The sequence below is a fragment of the Ischnura elegans genome, chromosome 11, assembly GCF_921293095.1.
Source record: "Ischnura elegans chromosome 11, ioIscEleg1.1, whole genome shotgun sequence".
Taxonomy (NCBI): domain Eukaryota; kingdom Metazoa; phylum Arthropoda; class Insecta; order Odonata; family Coenagrionidae; genus Ischnura; species Ischnura elegans.
Genome location: NC_060256.1, coordinates 21,772,862 through 21,793,219, shown reverse-complemented (window position 1 = coordinate 21,793,219; position 20,358 = coordinate 21,772,862). Strand labels below are relative to the sequence as shown.

General features: G+C 40.4%; 1 protein-coding gene across 1 annotated transcript in view; it reads left to right on the top strand.

Moving 5' to 3' along the window:
- The window catches only part of LOC124167569 (protein jagged-1b), a 508,514-nt gene that overhangs the window by 482,478 nt on the left and 5,678 nt on the right, over positions 1-20,358 (top strand). The window contains exons 8-13 of the mRNA XM_046545538.1: positions 12,916-13,029; positions 14,542-14,748; positions 16,487-16,614; positions 16,999-17,149; positions 19,090-19,275; positions 19,490-19,603. Coding sequence (XP_046401494.1) covers positions 12,916-13,029; positions 14,542-14,748; positions 16,487-16,614; positions 16,999-17,149; positions 19,090-19,275; positions 19,490-19,603 — 900 coding nt within the window. The remainder of the gene's footprint in view (positions 1-12,915; positions 13,030-14,541; positions 14,749-16,486; positions 16,615-16,998; positions 17,150-19,089; positions 19,276-19,489; positions 19,604-20,358) is intronic.

Sequence of the window (20,358 nt, the reverse complement as noted above, 5' to 3'; positions counted from 1 at the left end):
TTAAAGCTGAAAAAGCTCAAAATCATTAATACTTAACCGCTCTGTTGTCATGCAGATTTCGGAATTTCCTTTCGTTAGATACATTAATGTCGGCTCTGTGAAGTTTAAGGTTGATACAGCGTAAATCTGAGGAGAATATAGGCTACTGTGGAGTCCCGGGGGAACTTGAGTATATATTTCGAAAACGTTTTCAACATGCGATGGAAATCTGCTGAATTTATAGGAATTGACGTTTGATAAATGGCTCACTCTCCTCAGCCCTGAGGTCGATTTGGTTTAATGTAAATGATTAGTAAAGATGTTAGAAAACTTCAATTGAAATAGTTCTCCTGGAGTTATGGGTACAAAATATCAAAGGATAGTGGAGGGTCGTTTACCAGTTTAGGCCGTTAGCTTCACAGTTTAATGCATGCAACTCAAAAAGAGCTTGTTTATATTAAGGAATATCTGCAGGATTTTTAATTCGTTTATTTTTATGAACTTCTAGGCCTAAACAAGGTCTTAAAGAGTTGGAGTTTTGACTTTCCAACTAATTGGTCCTGGTTCAAATCCCGGCGGTGGCTGATGTTTTCCAGAGACCCCCCCCGATCCCTGCTTGAGTTTTTTGGAGGGACTTCACGTTCAGAATCAAATCAATGGTTTGCGTGTTAACTTCATGGAATGGTGGCACGATTGAGTCAAAAAATAAACTTTGTTGTAGTAACAAACTCGGTTCCTGGACGATATAATTCTGCATCGTGTTGAAGCAATGACTTCCAAATTCGTGTTTTTCTGTAGAACTTAATTATTCCGCTAATATTTAAACACCTTTAGAAATATACTGCATATTCTATATTACCGTATCCCTTAGAAATACCTAAAATTTAATGGTAAAGGGGATTCCTGGGGAATCTCTTCAAAGTTTGCAAGTTATTGGTTTTCGCTTACAAAAAATATTCAATTAATTCTGGTATAGAGGTAGTTTATCATTAGCCTCGTGAATGCTATCGGCATCATCACCAATTAAATGATGGTAAGCAACATTGCCCAGCTCAACTCACCCTCAGCATCAACTCTTTTGGATATGGAAGATGAAAATTTTGCTTTTGCGAACGAATCTTCAGCATTGATAGCATACTTCAGATAATGTCCTTTTAGTTACTTCCTTCACAGTGTATTTAAGTAGTCTTCCTTTGCAGATATCTTAAGTAGTCTTTAGTAGTACATTATTGAAGTAATGTCTAACTCAGTAAATTGAGTATCTTGATTGCTCGCTTCGATTTCCGCTTGAGCCATTTCCTTTTTTCTTGATTCCTTTACATTCAGTGAACTAATATAGCTAGGTACTTGGAGGAGGCGACCGATAATTAAGGTCATTTGCGCCATGATAGAAGGCTTGGGACGAAAGCGTGGAGAGAAACCCGGTGTCAAAAAAGCCTGCTTTAAAAGAAAGACGCCAAGGGGAAGACGGTTTGACGTCTCATCCGACAGACAGACTGCTGTACTTGAAGTGATAGAATCAAAAATAAAAATTGTTATATTCCATACCGTATTTATAAAAAAAAACTCTACCGGTTTCAATATAATCAGATCATTATCAAGAGATGTCCTTTTACCTCTTGATAATGACCTGAAAGGTTGAAAACGCCATAGTTTTTAACAATAAATACGGTGTGAAATACAACAAAGTTTATTTTTTTACTCTATCGTGCCACCATTCCACGAAGTTAACACGCAAACCATTGATTTGATTCTGAACGTGAAGTCCCCCCAAAAAACTCAAGCAGGGATCGGGAGAGGGGGGGGTGTGTCTGGAAAACATCAGCCACCTCCGGGATTTGAACCCGGTCCAATTAGGTGGAAAGCCAAAACTCCAGCCACCACACCTGCCCGGTCCGTTCGAAGATTATGCATCTAACCGTCGCATCTTAGGCACTTGAATCAATCGCGGAGATTTTATGAGACTCTCTCCTCGAGGGGAAAAAATCCGCTGTCATCCGCCTTGAAAAGTGGCTCAATTAACCCCTTCAAGAATTTCCCTGGCGACCGGGGGGGATTCTCCGTCCGTTTCCCTTGGTGATGGGAGTGGGGGGGGGGGGGCGCGGCGGCAAGGTCAGGGGGTGGAGAAGGGGCGGCTGTGCGTTCCACCGCCCCCGCAACCGCCTCCTGCCCCCACCTGACCCTACCGAGCCTGGGACTCTGTTATTTCCCCGGCTTCAAATTAATTGGATTTTCGAGAAGGCATTCGGTATCCCCCCCCCCCCCCATACTCTCTCGTGGACGGGAAAGGTGAGGTGGGTGGGTGGGTAATCCTCGCCCGACCCAGCCTCCGTGGGCGGGGCACCTTGGGCCGACTGGTGCGGGGCGCCAAGGCTGCCTGCCCGGACGACGACGAAAGCTTTGGAGGCGAAATGTGCTCCTTCTTCGCCCTTTGCCAGGACCGCGGATTTCTGCGACGCGATGCTGCTCTTTATATTTTCAACCTGTCCATCCTTAACAGGGTGGTGAGAGAGTCAGGAAAAGCCGGGAATTTTGAAAATTTGGAAAAGTCTGGAAATAGGGTGGTTTCCTATTATTTTTTTACTGACTAAATCGAAAGATTATTACTCCTTGAGTACGCATTTCATGCTTTTTTTTTATTTTTAAATGACGATATCTATTTTTCGCGATTAAATGAAAAGTGAAAAATTTCAAGCGCGTGAAAACGCGACGGCTAAGTACGAATGCTGGGAAAAACCCGTGTGACGTCATTATCGTTCTCGCTGTCGCCGTGTGAAGTGACCTTGGAGCGAGGATATTGTGCGCCGCTGCGATGCTGGCTGCTAGTAGTTAGGAGAGTACCCTGCTAGCAGGTAGCGCTTGGCTTAATTAAGGATTATTAATACCTAATCAAACGAAAGAAACTTTCCGACCTTAGGCAGTTTTAACAGGTGATTATTAATAGATGTTTCCCTGAAGTACCTATGTGCCTCATGCATGCATTGGTAATCTCAGACGATGTAAAACTCCTATCTACTCGTATAGAAACTAGGTCCCTGTGACGTCACGTGGAGTGGCATCGCATGGTTGCCAATCTGGCCTTTTTCAAATGAGGTTAAAATTGACCTTTAACATTCGTCATAACTGCGATTTTTTTAAACCAAATAATTTGTATATTATGAATACACTCATGGTGGGTCACGAATCGCAATCAATGCCTTTCGTTTTCTCTGATGAAAGAAACTACCCTATTCTCACAAAAGTCGGGGAGGAACTTGTATAGGAAATTCACCTTCTGCTACAACCGATGTATTTACACGGCAGCCTCTCCCTTCCCTTAATTCACCTGCTTAAACTAAGTTTCATCATTTAGATCCATCTCTCTCTCTCTCTCGCTCTCTCTTTCAATTTTTTGGTATAATCACTTTTCATTATTAAATACACCAAAGGATGAAGTTCGCCATGAAAAAATATTTGAATTAGCCGGGATTCGAACGCGGATCTCCCGATTGCCGGTCACGTGTGTTGTGTAACTGGCCAACACACCTGATCGGCAACCGGGAGATCCGGGTTCGAATCCCGGCTAAGTCAAATATTTTTTCATGGCGAACTTCATCCGTCGGTGCATTAAACTTGCACCCGTCCGTTTGACTGCGTTCAAAGTTCCTGCAGTGCTTTGACATTTCATTATGTCCGTCAAAACGACGAATTTAGCTGCTACCATTATACAAACAAAATATATGGCAGGTATAAGGAAATTTATGATTTTCCAATTGTTGTGAATGGGCAACAAAATATCAGTCTAGGCAACACGAATTATACCCAAGCTCCCCCCAAGCGAATTTCTGGCTGTAGCCCTTGACGAATCAAGCCAGCAATTTCTAAAAACTAGGTTTATTCGCGAGTAAACTACTTCTCACCATCTTTTACGGTAGGGAACCAGTATCGTCAAGGCCCCTGTCTTTGTCCCATCTTTGTCCACGCATGAATGTTCCTTAAGCACTGTTTTCCACATGTGGTCGAGTCATTCTTATGTGTATCGCCTGCCCGAAGTAGGAGTCCTTTTAGCACACCACACTCGCAGAATGCACTAAAATACCAAGCTGTAGGATTTAAAAAATCTTTCAACATAATGGCAGACCTAGAAAAAAAACTCCACTTAATTTCTGTAGCACATTCACCATCAGCTGTGTTTTTGCTCCTAACTATGGTCTTTTTCATAAAATACTTTTAACGTGACTATCTAGTCTTAAATTATATCACGATATACATAATTAAATATTCTCTCTCTGAGTTAATAGCCAGAGATGACACACGAGTTGGGCACTTTAGGTCATCATCATTTTCATGTATTACTTTAGATAATGAACATGGCTTACAAGACATTATTTTGGTATTTATTTGGGAAATAGTCTTTTTATCAATGGAACTCCCTACTCCAGGCCAGGCTTATTCAATGAATATTTATAAACCGCTAGTCTACAGAGTTTTATTTTGTGCTCGCAGTTCATGGAAAATCTTTTTAACCAGAAGCACGGCAGAGGGATTGGAAGGATTCCTGAAGAGCAGGAATAATAAATTGTCTCTCTGGGAATTCATTTGGACGGGCTCTCGAATCTTCTTTTTCGTCAGCCTTCGCGAAGGTGAATACCAGCTCAGTTCTCCATTATCCACGACCTTGAAGAGGGCAGTTTTCGGCTCAGGGAAGCCGAGAAAGAACATCATACGGAATCCAGAAGGAAACCTGATTAAGCTGTATTGAAGGGTATGCGATGAAGGTATTATTGCCGGCGTTTATCTCGAATCGGTTGCGTTTTGCTAATTTTTCAGCCGGATTGCTTATGAAATGGAAAAATTAATTAATCAAATTGTTATTCTTATGATTCAGTATTAAAGTTTTACGAAATTTTGATGCAATGACTTTGTTTCATAAAATATCTTACTTGCAGAACCTTGCAATATCGCAAGTTACAAAAAACAATTTGGCTCAAAATTCACTGTTTAATGTCTTAAGGTCGTTTTACACGGGGCATGTCATTATGCTGGTTAGCATTGAAAAAAACTTTTGAAATTGCGAGAATGCGAGCTTGGAATTAGAGCAGGGGCATCTCGCATGCGTACTAAAATTCACCGATTTACACGACCCAATTTTACTGCGCCTTCGTGTCTACATCAGATTGCGCATTGACGTGCAGCGTGTAAAAAGGCCTTCAAAATGGACTGGCTCGAGGGCATAGTATGTTTTTTATGCGAACATCTTCTTCAGGCTAATATTTCGCAAAATAATTTATCAGCTACCACGCTGATTCCATCGTATCAAATTAACGTGTGGGGAACTTCACAGTCAATTTTCTCAATCATGAACCTCACAATTCGGTGAAACTTAAAAGTTATATACTTAGGTATATTTCGGAGAGCTCTCTTTAGAAACTAGGTTTCTCTTCGGCCGCAAGAGGAAGACGAGGAATGGGATCATTTGGAATGTGGAGATACAGGATATGACGAAGATCTGACAAAGGGATCAACGGACAGACAAAAGAAGTCTAGTGGAGCGATGAAACTAATTGTGAAATGGAGAAAGGCTTAACCTTACAGACACCTTTTAAGGCACATTTTCCCGCGGGTGAAAGCTGCACCAAACATAATGGCTTGAACTACTCTCAAAATTTTCCAAGATTATCTGATGAGTGGGTGATTTTAGCTTTTTAAATGGTTCACGTCGCATCGTTTTGGTTTGACTTTAGATGGGAAACTTGAGTGTAGGTCTCATCTTTTAGTGATCTCCACTCGTAGCGATAGAAAAAAATGTAATGGGGCACAATTCGTTCCACACACCATTGTAAAAAGTCAATTACGCGCGCTGTAAAAGGCCTAGGCGCCTAAATACTTCTGCTTACCGGACATTGAGGAGAGTTTGATATTCTCTCTAAGATTTAATAGTCCAAGATGACCGTTAGTTAAGCACTTTGGGTCCTATAGAAAATGAACATGACTTAGAATACTACACATTTATCTCTTACCCTAATAGTATTTACTATCACCAGGGAAGTTTCACCAATATAACTCCCAAATCCAGGCTAGTCATGCAAATTTTCGATTGATTTTTAGAAATCATTTTAATGCTGTTTAATCTACTTGTAACTTTGAAACCTTTCCTAACTTCAGAGAGAAAAAAAGTGTTAAAAATTATGTTATTTACGCCTTATGAATATTGGCGAATAATTTTCAACAGTATGTAATTTGACAAGTCTTTTTGGGTCCTCCAATGATTTCGTGACTCCATTTCTCTCGACGCCACCACTTTTTGATTGCTGACTCGATAATTGTGATCGGGAACTCAAGAATGCTTTAAAGTTAGTCCTCGATACGGCACCAAGGGGTTCCTAATGACAATTCACGAGTCGAAGCGTTGAAAAAAAGGAGTGATTCTCTAGGTGGAGGACCCGATAAATCCACAAAAAGGAAAATATGTTTTTCAAAACGTCGCTTCGGCATTATGCTTTTTCTATGGTCTGTGTTACTGGGACGCTGTGGTGCAGCGAGGGGGGGGGGCTTTGGGGGATAAAACCACCCAAGAGCTCGGAGAAATTTTTAAGTTTAATCCATTTTAATTAATTGGATTAGCTTTACTTATGGAATGGTGTTAGGATTAATCAAATATCCCTCAGAAAGCCATAAAACTTGCCATTTTGAACCATTAATCTTAAAATTTTTCTGGAGGGCCACCGAAACTCCCCCTTACCCTGGTGAGTATGCAATACCCTCATAACCCTTAGTATTAAGGCCTGGTTACACGATACATTAACACCTATGGGTTAATATCTAAATGTATGAATGCGAGAATGTACGCCAAAAAGCACCGTGTAACCACCCAACTTGTGCTAATGCATGCACAGAAAATAGAACCTGTTCTAATTTGGTTCATACATTCGTACATGTTCCGTCCACCAAAATAATTCACGCAAACGTACATTAACTTGTACGTGTTAATGTACCGTGTAACCAGGCCTTTAGTTGCGCCTAAAACCTCCCCCCAGCCTTAATTCTTAGCTGCGCCCCTGCTGGGACGTAACTTCAGTATCAACAAGTTTGCATTAAAATTAGTTCTTATTGTTAGTACTACGAGGGCCACATTTTGGTCAAGATGAATCCCCGACCTAGTGGGAGACCTCTTTGAAATGAAACTTTCTTCCTTAATGAAAAGACCGTCTCCCATCCGAAGACCCAATTTTCATCTCCGGCTGACCCCCCCCCCCCCCCCCACCTTCCCTCCGCCTTCTCCACATCCATCTTGTCCCAACCCTACCGTACAACAGCCTCCCACACCACGAAATCAGTGCAATCACCGAACGACGCAAGTATCAATTACGAACAAAGTTCAGGGCTCGGGGGCACGCCCATGGCGTGATTGCCTGCGGGCCAGGTGCACGAGGGAGAGAGGGATGGACCAATCCCCTCCCCACCCCTTGTCTTACCATCTTAAGTAGTGTTGCCAAACTTCCCGGAACCTCCGGGGATACTTCCGGGGTGGGGAACTCCCGGAGTCGGGCCTCGTCGATGGTGCAATCCACGAATATTACATTATTAAATTAGAAAATTCTCGAGTCCATCGCTAGAATCGTTGCCGCTCCGCACGCATCAAAATCAGATTTCAAAATCGCCACTCGCGGCGCTAACAGTCATCTATATCCACTATTCACGAGGAAATACACAGCAGTTATATGAAACTGAGCCACTGTATCAAATATACCGCAATTTTACGCATGCGAGACGATTTTAAACTAAAGAAAAAACACCACTTCCACTACGGTTAATGGCGAAAGTCGTACATAACGAGATACAGCAGACAAGTGGCGCCGCGAAACGGCAACAGATATAACGCTCAACCGCCATGTTCTTGGGCCTCCTTCAATAGATTCCCCATGACTAACGCAATAGAATAGATTCACTGGAGCTTTGCGATTTTCCGGTGCACCTCTTCAAAGGTTCCGTTTTATTCAGAACCGGCACTGCCCTTCTCTATGCTTTATACACATCAATACATGCAATCGTAGTATAAAATAATATTGAATAAACAACCCCCTCTCGCATATTGATAATTTATAATCTACACTTCAACTCAAATGAGCCCCAGTAATCGAATCGATCAACAATTTTTTAAACATGATTGGGCTACATCTCCCCACAATCTATTTAAGTTCGCTCGTCGTGTGATGATCTGTTTATGTTACAATGGTTGTTCGCAAATTTATCATGCTCTTGCTGAACAGATTGACTGTTTGTCCAGAAACCCTTTTATAAATCTCTCTGGTGTGTGCCTGACGGTGCCATGTGCCCAATCTATAGCCTCCCAGCGGAGGTATACGACCTGAAAGAGGCAGGGGAAATCATTCCTAACATCATCTCCCTTCGGGGGCGGTGAGTGTGTGCTTGCTCGACCTCTGGTGAGTTCGGCAGCAGTCTCGCAAGCGCCGATACACAGACCTTCATTTGTCTAAAATTTCGACTGTACACAGGAGATCGGGGGACGTTTGGAGAATCGTTATTTATGTCCGCGGGTGGTCCGCCCTTCCTTTCCATCTACCTCCGCGGTTCGTCCCGCGCACGAAACACCTCTGCCCCCGCGTGGCGGAGTCCGCAACCAAAAAGGCGCCGTTGGACCTCTCCGACGCTATTAGTCAAATGGCGCATCGGCGTGGGCCGCTTCTACGGACGTCTTCATGTCTCCGCAGCGGGAGGAGGCGCACGCAACCCCCCACGTATTAGAAAGGCAGGCCCAGCGAATGGTAGCAGCAGCATCGCCGGATCATCGTTTCATGTGCCTGGGAAATCTTGCGTTGGGGTGGATTGAATCCAACGACTGCTGTAAGGGCGGACCCCCCCTGATGGAGCCAACTCGAGACGCCGTCGGAACTTTTCAAAACCAGTCGCGGCGAAGATGTTCAGTTTCCCTCAGCGGAATCATCAATAACCCCGTGTGCGTTTGACAGATGGATCGGCGGATCTCTTCGGAACGCCTGGTTGTGCCCTGCGGTGTCCCTCCTCCCAAACCCCTTTCGCTGCTCCGCCTAACCCTTTCCTTTCGTCTCAGATTAAAGAGCCCATCTCTCTTCCATCATCACAGCAGTCTCGCAATGTCTTCCTCAATCCTCGTCTCCGACTCTGATTCCTCCTCTCCTGAAATTCGCGTCGGTCCCTGCAATGCATTCGCGACTTTTTCTTTTGCTTTGTTCCCGGGCAATTGCCATTTGGTGTTCTCTCTACCAAGCAAGTTCGAGAGAATAAGGTTCTCTTATCTAACGCGAAGTAGATAAAGCTGTTCCTATCCTTTTTGGCAGTGGAAAAATTGGTGGCAGTTGACGACAACCATGCCAATGAGTCTAGGGAGCAAGGGTGGTCAAGAAAAGAGTACAAGGTGTTGTAGCAGCCCAAATGGTGAAATAAAAATCGTTTTTCGAGGCGTTGACACTTTCGCATATCATCAGCCTGCATGATTTCTAAGAGACATTTTTAAATGAAGATAATGACGACAGACATGCCAATGAATCCAAGGAGCGAGATTAGTCAAGAAAAGAATATATGGCGAGCTATCTTTTGCATTCGTAGCATGGGCGTACCCAGCGAGGGGCAGGAGGGGGCAGGTCCCCCCCTCCCCCTAGAAGCAAAAATCGAAAATGTTGTTAAGGAAAGTAATATTTTTTTAAGCAAATAGTTTTAAAAAATAATGAAAAGCAATCACAGTTTCCTTAAAATTTTGGTTTCATTCACCTTTTCCATGCTTAAATCTTGCCTATAACCTGAACAACCATGGCTTGCCCACCTTAATTTTGATCTTTGATACGCCCTTGACTCATTGCTTCTACCGTCTTTATCACTAGCTTATGCACACCATCAAAGACATCTCGATTATTGAGTAAGAGAAATATTAAAATTAATTTTTATGCCGAGAATATCTGATGTAAAATAATTGCATGAAATATTTAAGGTTGATTTAAATATTGCGTGTATTTTTTTTCGAAAGAGATTTGGGCTACTGGACTCAATGAATTACGATTGATAAGTAAATATAGCGAGGAGATGGATAAAACCTTTCCCTTTGCCGTTCCAACGACGCCCGAGGGCATGGCTACCAGAGCAGCAGATGAGCCTCGTGTTTTCTCCTGCGGTTGTCGGCTTTCTTTCTTTCTTTCCTTCCTCCCACCTACGCCCGCCCTACAGGTCACGAATCGCTTGGGAGGCGGGGGCCCCCGACCCTTCTTCCCCCGCCTCCACTGCCCCCACGGCTGCCGCTCTTCTGCCCCCCTATCCCCACCCTCCATCTTTCATGCCATCGGCTGAAATTCTGATCCACCTCTTTCTCCTCCCTCGTATCAACTCAAATATTCTCTCGGAGCACCAATGTGATGGCTATGGAACTAGGAAAAAAAAACTTACAGTAGGTCCACGTAGGTTTAATTCTGATTCGATCCACCGAAGCAATAGGGTAGTTTCCTTCATCAAAGAAAAAGAAAGGCATTGACTGCGATTCGCTACCCATCATTAGTGTATTCATAATATAAAATTATTTGGTTTTAGAAATACCAGTTAGATGAATGTTAATGGTCAATTTTAACCTCATTTGAAAAAAGCCAGATTGGCGCCCATGCGATGCTAATCCACATTACGTCACAGGGACTTAGTTTCCATACGACCAGATAGGAGTTTTACATCGTCTGAGATTACCAATGCATGCGTGAGGCACAGAGCTCAGGGAAACATGTCTTAATAATCACCTATTTAAACTGGCTATGGTCGGAAAGTTTCCTTCGTTTAATAGGGTATTAATAATCCTTATTTAAGCCAAGCGCTACCTACTAGCAGGGTACTCTGCTAACTGCTAGCCGCCTGAATCGTAGCGGCGCTCAAAGCCTATCACCAAGGTGGCCACACATTGCGACAGCGGGAACCAGAATGACGCCACACGGGCGTTTCCCAACATTCATACTTCGGCGTCGCGTTTTCGCGCGCTTGAAATTTTTCACTTTCCATTTAATCGCGGAAAATAGATATCGTCTTTTTTAAATCTAAAGGCGTGAAATACGTACTCCAGAATTTATAATCTTTCGATTTAGGCAATAAAAATATAGGAGACCACCCAATTCAAAGATAAGCTGGTTTGCCATCGCGGAGGGTCCCGAGTTGATCGTCGTGAGACGTATATGGATGAGAAAGTAAAAGAAAGGTGCTATTTCGCACTCGTCCGACCGCACCTTGAATGTGCAGCGAGTGTATGGGATCCGGTGCAGAAACTTAATCCGCGAACTGAATAAAATACAAAGGAAGGCTGCGCGTTTCGTCAAAAACTGCTACGGGCGTACAGACAGTATTACCCAGATGTTAAGCAAATTAGGCTGGGAGCCGCTGGAGACTCGGAGGCTGCGCGCTAGGCTTAGATTGCTTGAACAATTGAGAATGGATGTCTTTAAGAGCGACACAGAGAACATAATATTAGAGCCCCACTATATTTCCAGGTCCGAAAGAAGCGATAAATTAAGAGAGATGTTTTGCCGAACGGATAGATATGAGAGTTCGTTTTTCCCCCGAACTATAAAGGATTTTAATAAATGCTAGTCCCAACTTCGTTAGAGTACTTTATTTTTTTTAAAGTTGTAAACGGCTGGTGTCCTAACACCCCCTGCCACACGCCTTTTAGGCGGTTTGCGGGGTATTATGTAGATGTAGATATGAAAGGTGTAATGAAAAAAAGACTCGGATTACTTGGACGTAAGTGTTTTTTTGCTATTAACAATTTCTACTTTTTCATTAGTTCCTTTGCAGCATACTCAGAGCAAAAATTATGTAATAAAGAATAAAATATAAAAAGGTTTCAGAAGAAAAAAGAATATCTGATGTCTTTTTGAAAGGGTTATTCGAAAAGGTTAAATTAGAGGTTTTTTAGATTTCAGTGATATTTCATGGAGATAATTAACTAAATATATAAAAGAACCATTCATTATACATTATTCAATTTAATAAGTTGTGTAATTATCACTTTTCATAGTATTTTTACTTACGAAATTGCGATTAAATTTTATCTACTTTTAAAGAGCTAGAATAGCATCAAAATCCATTTACAGACAAGAAATTTCTTAAAATTCATAAGTAGTATAATATAAAATAGATATATGATGCTAGAAATGAGGCTTTCTATTCATGGATGTACCTAGCGAGGGTCAGAAGGGGGCAGCTGTCCCCCCCCCCCCCCCTAGAAGCAAAAATTGCAAATATCTTCAAGGAAAATATGTAACATTTTTTCAAGCAAATAATTTTAAAAACTAATATAGAGCTGTTACAGTTTCCTTAAAATGTTGATTTCATTCACCTTTTCCATGTTTAAACCTTACCTACAACTTGAACAACCATGGCTTGCCCCCCCACCCTAGTTTTGATCCTGGGTACGCCCTTGTTTCTATTCCCAGGTTTAATATTTCCACCAGAAAAAGGACTATTATTTTTTCAAGGAACATTTAAATTCAGGCATTTTCTTAGGAAATGACCCCTGAACGGCCAGCGGTAAAGCTGAACCAAGAAATCTGCTAATGCATTCCTATCCCAAAAATGTCATGGTTAAATAAATATCCTCGCTTGGTCTGGAGTGAACTCTAGCCTTACCTCTTAAACAAATAAAATAGAATTTATTATCAAGACAATAATTTTGTTTTTGTTTCATTTTTATCCCAACAATGCTAATTCTCAGAATCATTGCTAGGTCATAAGACTCATTTATATTCAAAATCAATATGTACCTTAGTTGTCCCTGGGCACAAATGACCCTTGAATTAAGCACGCATTCCATGTCTAATGCTAAGGACTTTATTTTTTATATTCTCTGCTGGAGCATTGCGCAATCTCCTCCTCTACCTACTGTTGGTCTCACAATTGGTCCCCCTGCTCATCAATTGTGTTTATTCTTTTCAGATCTTGATGAGTGTGCCTCATCCCCTTGCACCAATGGAGGGACGTGTGTTGACCTTGTCAATGGATTTCGGTGCATCTGTCCTTCAGGGTGGGAGGGAAATTCATGTCAGTATGGTAAGTATACAAATACCTACTTCTTTTTTATCCAATATTTTCTCATGTAAATGCAGTATCAGCTGCATTACCTGTTCCCCAGTAATGAATCAACCATCATTTTCCAAATATCCATGTTATCTTTTATTGAGCAATCCAATACATCTGTATCTAACAACTAAATATATATGTAATATCAAATTTCAATTTTTTTATATTAAATTCTATCCAAGATTTGTGATTTTGGTACTCATATTATATATTTTTTAACCTAACCTCAGATATAATGTTTCCATTCTGAAAGAAAAAAATCTGTATTTTCCATTGATGTCCAGGAGAAATTAAATGCTTTTGATTAATTTAACTAATATTTAATCATTTAGGAATTTTTCTCTCTGGCTTTGCTGAAAAATCTGACAATGGATAACATACTCTGATTTTGCCACGAAGTCATAGTCCTCACTGCGCTAAAAATTATTTACCTTTTATGTTTTTAAAATTAAATTAGTAGTGCGAAAGATCCACAGAGAAAAAATCATTCGCCTTGACCGGGATTCGAACCCGGATCCCCCGATTTCCGGTCGAGTGCTTTAGCCAGTTAAGCTACCGAGGCGTCATTCTTCCCTGTGGATATTTTCGGACACTGGATATCTCCGGCTGTGGCACTGTGTGCACGATTTGGACTGCTTGTGGCATCATATGCTCTGCAGTCCAGCAACATCTTGTCCGGTAGTGTCCGAAAATATCCACAGGGAAGAATGACGCCTCGGTAGCTTAACTGGCTAAAGCACTCGACCGGAAATCGGGGGATCCGGGTTTGAATCCCAGTCAAGGCGAATGATTTTTTCTCTGTGGATCTTTCGCACGATTGTGCATTGCGGGTGACTCCCGTAAAAGTTATCACCGCGGCTAGTCCCGGTATACTTTGAACTATTAAATTAGTAGCTTTGAGGGTGAGTAATGAGTGGGAGTACATAGTATATATATTTAGGCTGACTTAATTTTTTTGCCTTGTAAGTCCATCTGTTTGACTTACCTACATTTATGTGACTCAAGAGTCACATAAATGTAGGTAAGTCAAAAGAGCTTATTTTACTAATGACTCTTTTTTTTAATTCTCACTTTCAGTGAGTTTTTAAAGGCAGTGTTGTTTTAAAGGTAGTTTTTGTTGCTCTAATATCCTTGTTTTGCAAAATGGGTATCCCTTGTCCCTTGCTCAATATTGCGTCTCATTTTGCCCTTAATTCAAGAAATGTGCCCAGGTTATGTGATTTGTTGTGTATTGTTAAATTTCTCTAATATGGTAAAATAAAAACCTAATCATGCACAATGTCAGTTTTACGACACTCACTGAAATGTGCACTGTAGAGCCTTCATGTTGTTTTATTGTCATCATAATATGTGGTTTTCCCTATTTTTTCCATGATGAACTCCAAGCTGTTTCTCTAAAATGTTCTTTTCATCAAAATTTACAGCAGAGGCTTGTTTTGCATTCATTCAGTGGCTTATTGGAGTATTTTCCTCTGTTTCCAGATGTTGATGAGTGCCAGAATAGCCCATGCATCAATGCCATAGCATGTCACAATTTGGTTGGTGGATTTCACTGTGAGTGCCAGAATGGATGGTCTGAGAAGACTTGTGACCGCAATATAAATGACTGTGTGGGCCAGTGTGAGAATGGCGCAACATGCATAGACCTAGTGAATGATTATCATTGTGCCTGTCAGCCTGGCTACACTGGTGAGTAGTTTGCCTAAGTTGCCGATGATTTAGGGTGATAATTTGCACTATTGCCCCTTTTCAGCTTAACAAATTCAGCGTGGAGCAAGTCAACTGAAGTGCCCTTTTTCTTGGCCAAGTATTCTTTTCTTCGTTTTCAGACAAGGATATTTATCCTTTATCAAGCTTCAGACTGCACCCAGGGGCAGATTCAGCATCAAATTTGATGGGTTCATGACCTGGATCCAGGAAGTATTGTATGCCCCCGAAGAGAGGGGTGTTCTCCCCCATAAAATCTTTTAAAGTGCCCAATCTTTATGTATTTTGGAGCCTAAAACTTCATTTTTATTCCAAAAATCAGATGAAATTGAACAATTTTAGACATTTAAGGATACAAAACTACTAAAGTAATACATATTAAAAAGCTTTGATAAAATTTGGGGGTGGGGACGTGATGACCCCTTTGAACCTCCCTCCCCCCCAAAATCCACCCCCTTCTGATCCCTCAGTTGTGACTACAACTGTGTTATCAACTGCGTGAAGTCCATTGTTTTTTTGGTTATCTGCTCTTGAGCCCTTGTGGAGTCTGCCTTTTCTTTGTCTTCAATTTCCAATCAAAAAATCAACCCAAATCCACTAAATCAATAATCCACTAAATCAGTTATCCACTATATCAGTTATCCATAAAATCGGTTCTGCATTGAATGCGTTAATGAAGGCTCACAGTCACTCACTATTTTCTTACATATGCTATGCAATGTTAGAATGGATGTTGATGCTGTGTCATAGAAATTGTGGGCCTCGCAGTGGGACTACTGAGAGCTTAAGTGGACCATATGTTTGAAAGAGAAGCGGAGATTTTAAAATATATGATAAATATATATATATATAATATAGATATGTGTATCTGTACATGATGCATACCAGAATCTTTAAAATATACAATTAATATCCTTATGGTGTAACCATGGATCATCAGACATGTATAAAATATGTATGATATACAGATTTGCAAATATGTATACCGATGTATTTCGAAATCTTAAAAATATACAGATATAATCCTTTTTGTGCTACTAGGGATGGCACACTTCTGCCATGCCCCCAACACTTGCTACCTCCCTCTCCCAATGCCTTCAAACCATACGGATTTCCCCCTAGCCCTCCCCTCTTGATCATCACTATGGAGTTAGAGGCCTTGCCTATCATCCTGAGGCATAGGGCATAAGTTTTTGAAGGTTAAGGCCCTGGAAAGAATTCAAATGCCTTGGTCTTTTATAGTACGTATTGTATTTCAAGTAAATACAATGGGAGGCAAAATAGATTTTAAAAATTATTTCCCTTTAATATATGATTGCTCTTAATTCAATCCATGCTTAAATTTTGGAGATGTTTTTTCAGTGTGTCTTGAGGAAATGATAGCAGGCATATAAGATACTTTTTGTGCAAAGTGAATCCTGAAAGTTTGTTCCCACTACCTGCTGGGGTTACTTCTAAAATCATGTTATTCTACATCAAAAATTCAATGTATTTTCATCCATTTCTGTTAATAATTTGTTTGATGTGAATATGGTAGAATGTTTATTTAGTGATTATTCATTTTTTAAAGTTATTTTTTCAGTTCTTGTAGAACTTTTCTTTTATTTCCTCTGAGGGCAAACTGAAATTGGGTTTATATATATGTAATTTCAATTAAATTATAATTTCCATTCTATAGATTATATCTTTCTTAGCTCATTTCTATGCTTATTTGTTCCAGGTCGTAACTGTCACATTGACACCAATGAATGTGAGAGTAGCCCATGCAGAAATGGAGGTGAATGTGTGGATTTGATTAATGGTTTCCGATGCATTTGCCCAGTTGGATACATGGGACCCATGTGTGAGGTAATGTCACCGAGACATAAAAATGATTTTTCTTGACTATCAGTGATTTATTCATTACAAATTCAGCCAATTATACTTTTTTCATTGATTCTTATAGTTTCCAATCCTTTACTCAGTCAATAATTTCAATGCATGTCTTATACTTTTTGGACATTTTTTAGACTGTGTTTCAAGTTTCAGACAATATTTTTGGGCTAAAAAAGTTGACACCTGTGCCTTTGAAAATGTATCAAAATTAGGAATAAAACTTCTTCTTATTCTTTACGTTAAATTTAATAGTATGAAAAAGCACATAAAAAGACTTAGTTTGTGTATTTTTAAATGAAATATACTGCAGTGTCTCAATAACTTCATGTTTAAAAATATAATTTGCTTATTTATCAGGTGGACCATGATCAATGCAACCCCAATCCTTGCAAAAATGATGCTCCATGCTTTAATACACAAGCTGACTATTACTGCCATTGTTCTGAAAATTGGGAAGGAAAGAACTGCAGCAGCCCTAGGATAACTTGTAATTCACCTCCATGTGATGGTAAGATTTCTCCTTTTCAATTTTTGCCTGGATACCTGATAGCTAGATTGGGATCTTAGTATTTATTGCTTTTGAAGTTAATACTTCCTAAAACCTTCTGTGCAGCACTGCATGTGATCTCCTCTGGCAATTCCAACTTCATTTATCTAACCATTGAAAAAATAGTCAAAAATAAGTAGGCATCTTGTTTCAATTATACTTAGTCAGAAAATAGTCCTGCTGGCTCTTACAAACCCGGAAAATTAGGGAAAGAAAAGGTGTCCATGTAATTATTGTTTTGTCTACCAGGTGTGGAGGATGAACCCTGCTCATATTTTTTTTCCTTCCATCACTAGGCCATATGCTAGTGTGTACGTGTTTGGGTTGTAGACATGTCATATTCGCATGTCAAGTTTTGTCACACCCACACTGTAGGTGAAGTGTGTGATTTCACTGCGGAAAAATTTATCGAATATTTTTATTTATTGATTATTCTTCTATTTCAGTAGAAACATAAAATCATGGTTTTACTAGTAGTGGCCCGCGTCACCCTGATGACGAAGTAGGGGTCTCCCTATCCTCACCCTCGAGGTGTCGGTGGCAGTGGCATAGCCAGGGGTCTGGACCCCCCCTGAAATATAAAAATACAATTATTTTCCTGCATAAAAGAAAACGAAATATGTTTTGGAAATCATTAAATAACAAAATATTTCTTTAACAAATGAAGTTTTTTTTTTTCGATTAATAAAAGTGTTAAAATAATTTTAAAACACATTGCTTAGTAACCTATTTTTTTTTATTTTCCCCCCTGGTTTTGGACTCCCCCCCCAAATGAAATTTCTGTCTACGCCACTGGTCGGCAGTCTCCTCATAGTGGCAGTGCTTCTTTCCTTTTTTTCTCTCCTCTCTCTTTTCTTTTCCTCTCCACTCCCCTCCTGATGATGACTGTGTGAATTAGTTTAAGGTACTTGGTTCCTGGCCCTCATGTGTTGTATTAACCTTCGAAGGACCCCACCGTGGGTCTTCATCGCCTGTGCGATTTCATTCATGTTTGATGTTTTGATTCCTGTGACAATGAATGTTTAATGAAGATGAACAAGCCAGGATAGAATTCTTAATGTACCCCTTTGCCATTTTTAAAATTATCATTGATTTCATTAGAGTGAAAAATCAAGAGATCCATATTTTTTTATCCATGTCTTATTTCTCCAGCTACGCACAGTGAAACGTTGATGGGCTTATTACCCCTTTCGCTGATGATTTCATGACATCACTGGCTCTTGCATATCAGCTCACTGCTCCTCCACTACTTCTTGGCCTTGCTCATCGATGCCATGCAGTTAGCTGTCATGAATTCTCTCTAAAGAGCAATCCTTTCCATCAAGGAACAACTTAATGAACCAGAACTTTAATGACATCTTTAACTTGAGGCACAACATCCGCCACAACACGCGTGGTGCTGGCATTCGCCGTTACTAGATAAACAAGCAAGCTTGGCCAACAATGATTCAGCCAGTTCAGTCTGTACTTTGAAGTGAGAATAAACGCTTCACAGCAGTAAAGACACAAGTGTGTTATTTAGCCTACTAAAGCATTATTTAGCGTAGTAAATCACTACATTGGTGACCCCGACCCGATTACTACTCGCTCCGGCCACACCATCCGTCCTCCTGACCATTTTGGGGTCGACCCTCTTCGACTTTCTCTCTCTTCCAAGGGGGGGAGTATGTGGCACAATATCCGCCACAAACTCATGAAAAATGAGTGGCAACTTTTGCCTTTTTTCACTTTCATGTCACTCAAACATGGCTGAATGAGACTTTTTTCATCATAACTATCAGTCTATGGATGAATTAATTTTTCCCTCTCTTGATATTGTTTAAGTTACTACAAAAGATAATGATGCATTAATTCTTTGATGTTTCATCTCAGTTTCAATCTTTACATTATTCTTTCTGCAGCAATGGTTAACAGCTGTGCTGGGCTAGGGGATCTGACGAATTCCACTGCATTGGTGGTGGCTCTGGGATCTAAAGACTTAGTCCCATCTGGAATCTGTGGAGAACATGGACGATGCATTAGCCAGCCAGGAGGGGGATTTCGGTGTGCCTGCGATCCTGGCTATACTGGCCAATACTGCCATGAGAGTGAGTGCTAATTCTCTACATTTATTTTTCCACACACTTGACTTCTCTTCAATTCCTTTATTGTTCATAGCTGAGACTGTTTATCAATTAGAAGGAGAGGTTAGATGTTTCATCATCAGTGTTATCTTATTACTTAGAAAATAATATTTTTTCTGGTGATTTGTAACGGTTTTTTTCCTTCCACTGAAGAATTTATTCCAACATTCCTTTTCAGATATCAATGACTGCAAGTTAAATCCTTGCCAAAATGGAGGAACTTGTGTGGATAAAGTGAATTCCTTTCAATGCATCTGTAAAGAAGGCTGGGAGGGGAACATTTGCAGCATAAGTAAGTACTATTCATTTTTTTTTAGAGATACATATTGCATTACTGCAGTGAAAGATTATGTATAAGAAACTATTCAATGCCCCAATGGTTCCTGAAATTTGTTTTATGGGCTGAAAATTCAGTCATCTATATAATGAGGCACTACTTAGTCTCCAACTTGTTGAGGACAATTTCCTGTTCAGCTCATTGCATTAAGAATTTTTTGCATTTAGCTTATTTTACCTGGAGAGTTGAGGATATAAATGGTATTTCTCAATTATATACCATTTTACAGGACATTTTTTGCAATGAACTTTATCCATCGCTACATTTAAAATTTTTGCATCATACCGTTTGCTCCAGATTAAATCCATGGATTTTGTCTGAATTACAACAGATGTATACAATCATACTTCCTCCTCTGAGATCAAGTTCATCATTTCACCTGGATTCTAAAATAAATTCCCTTGTAGATAAGTGGCTCCTAACCCATAAAAGCCTTTGGACCACTAGAACACCCAAATATGTATACATACTCCCTATTAATTGTAATCTTTCCTCAGGCCACTTCCCAAAACCAAAATTCAAAGGTGATTCAGTTTAACAGTTTTTTAAATCATGAAGCATTGATCAAGACTCATATTTGACCTATATAGATCATCATGTATACCTCTCAATATCAGCATTTATTGTTTTCATATTTATGTATTTATTTGTTCTTTGCACCTCTGTTGAGTCTACAAGGCAGCAGGCCATTGGTTGGGAACTGATGTAGA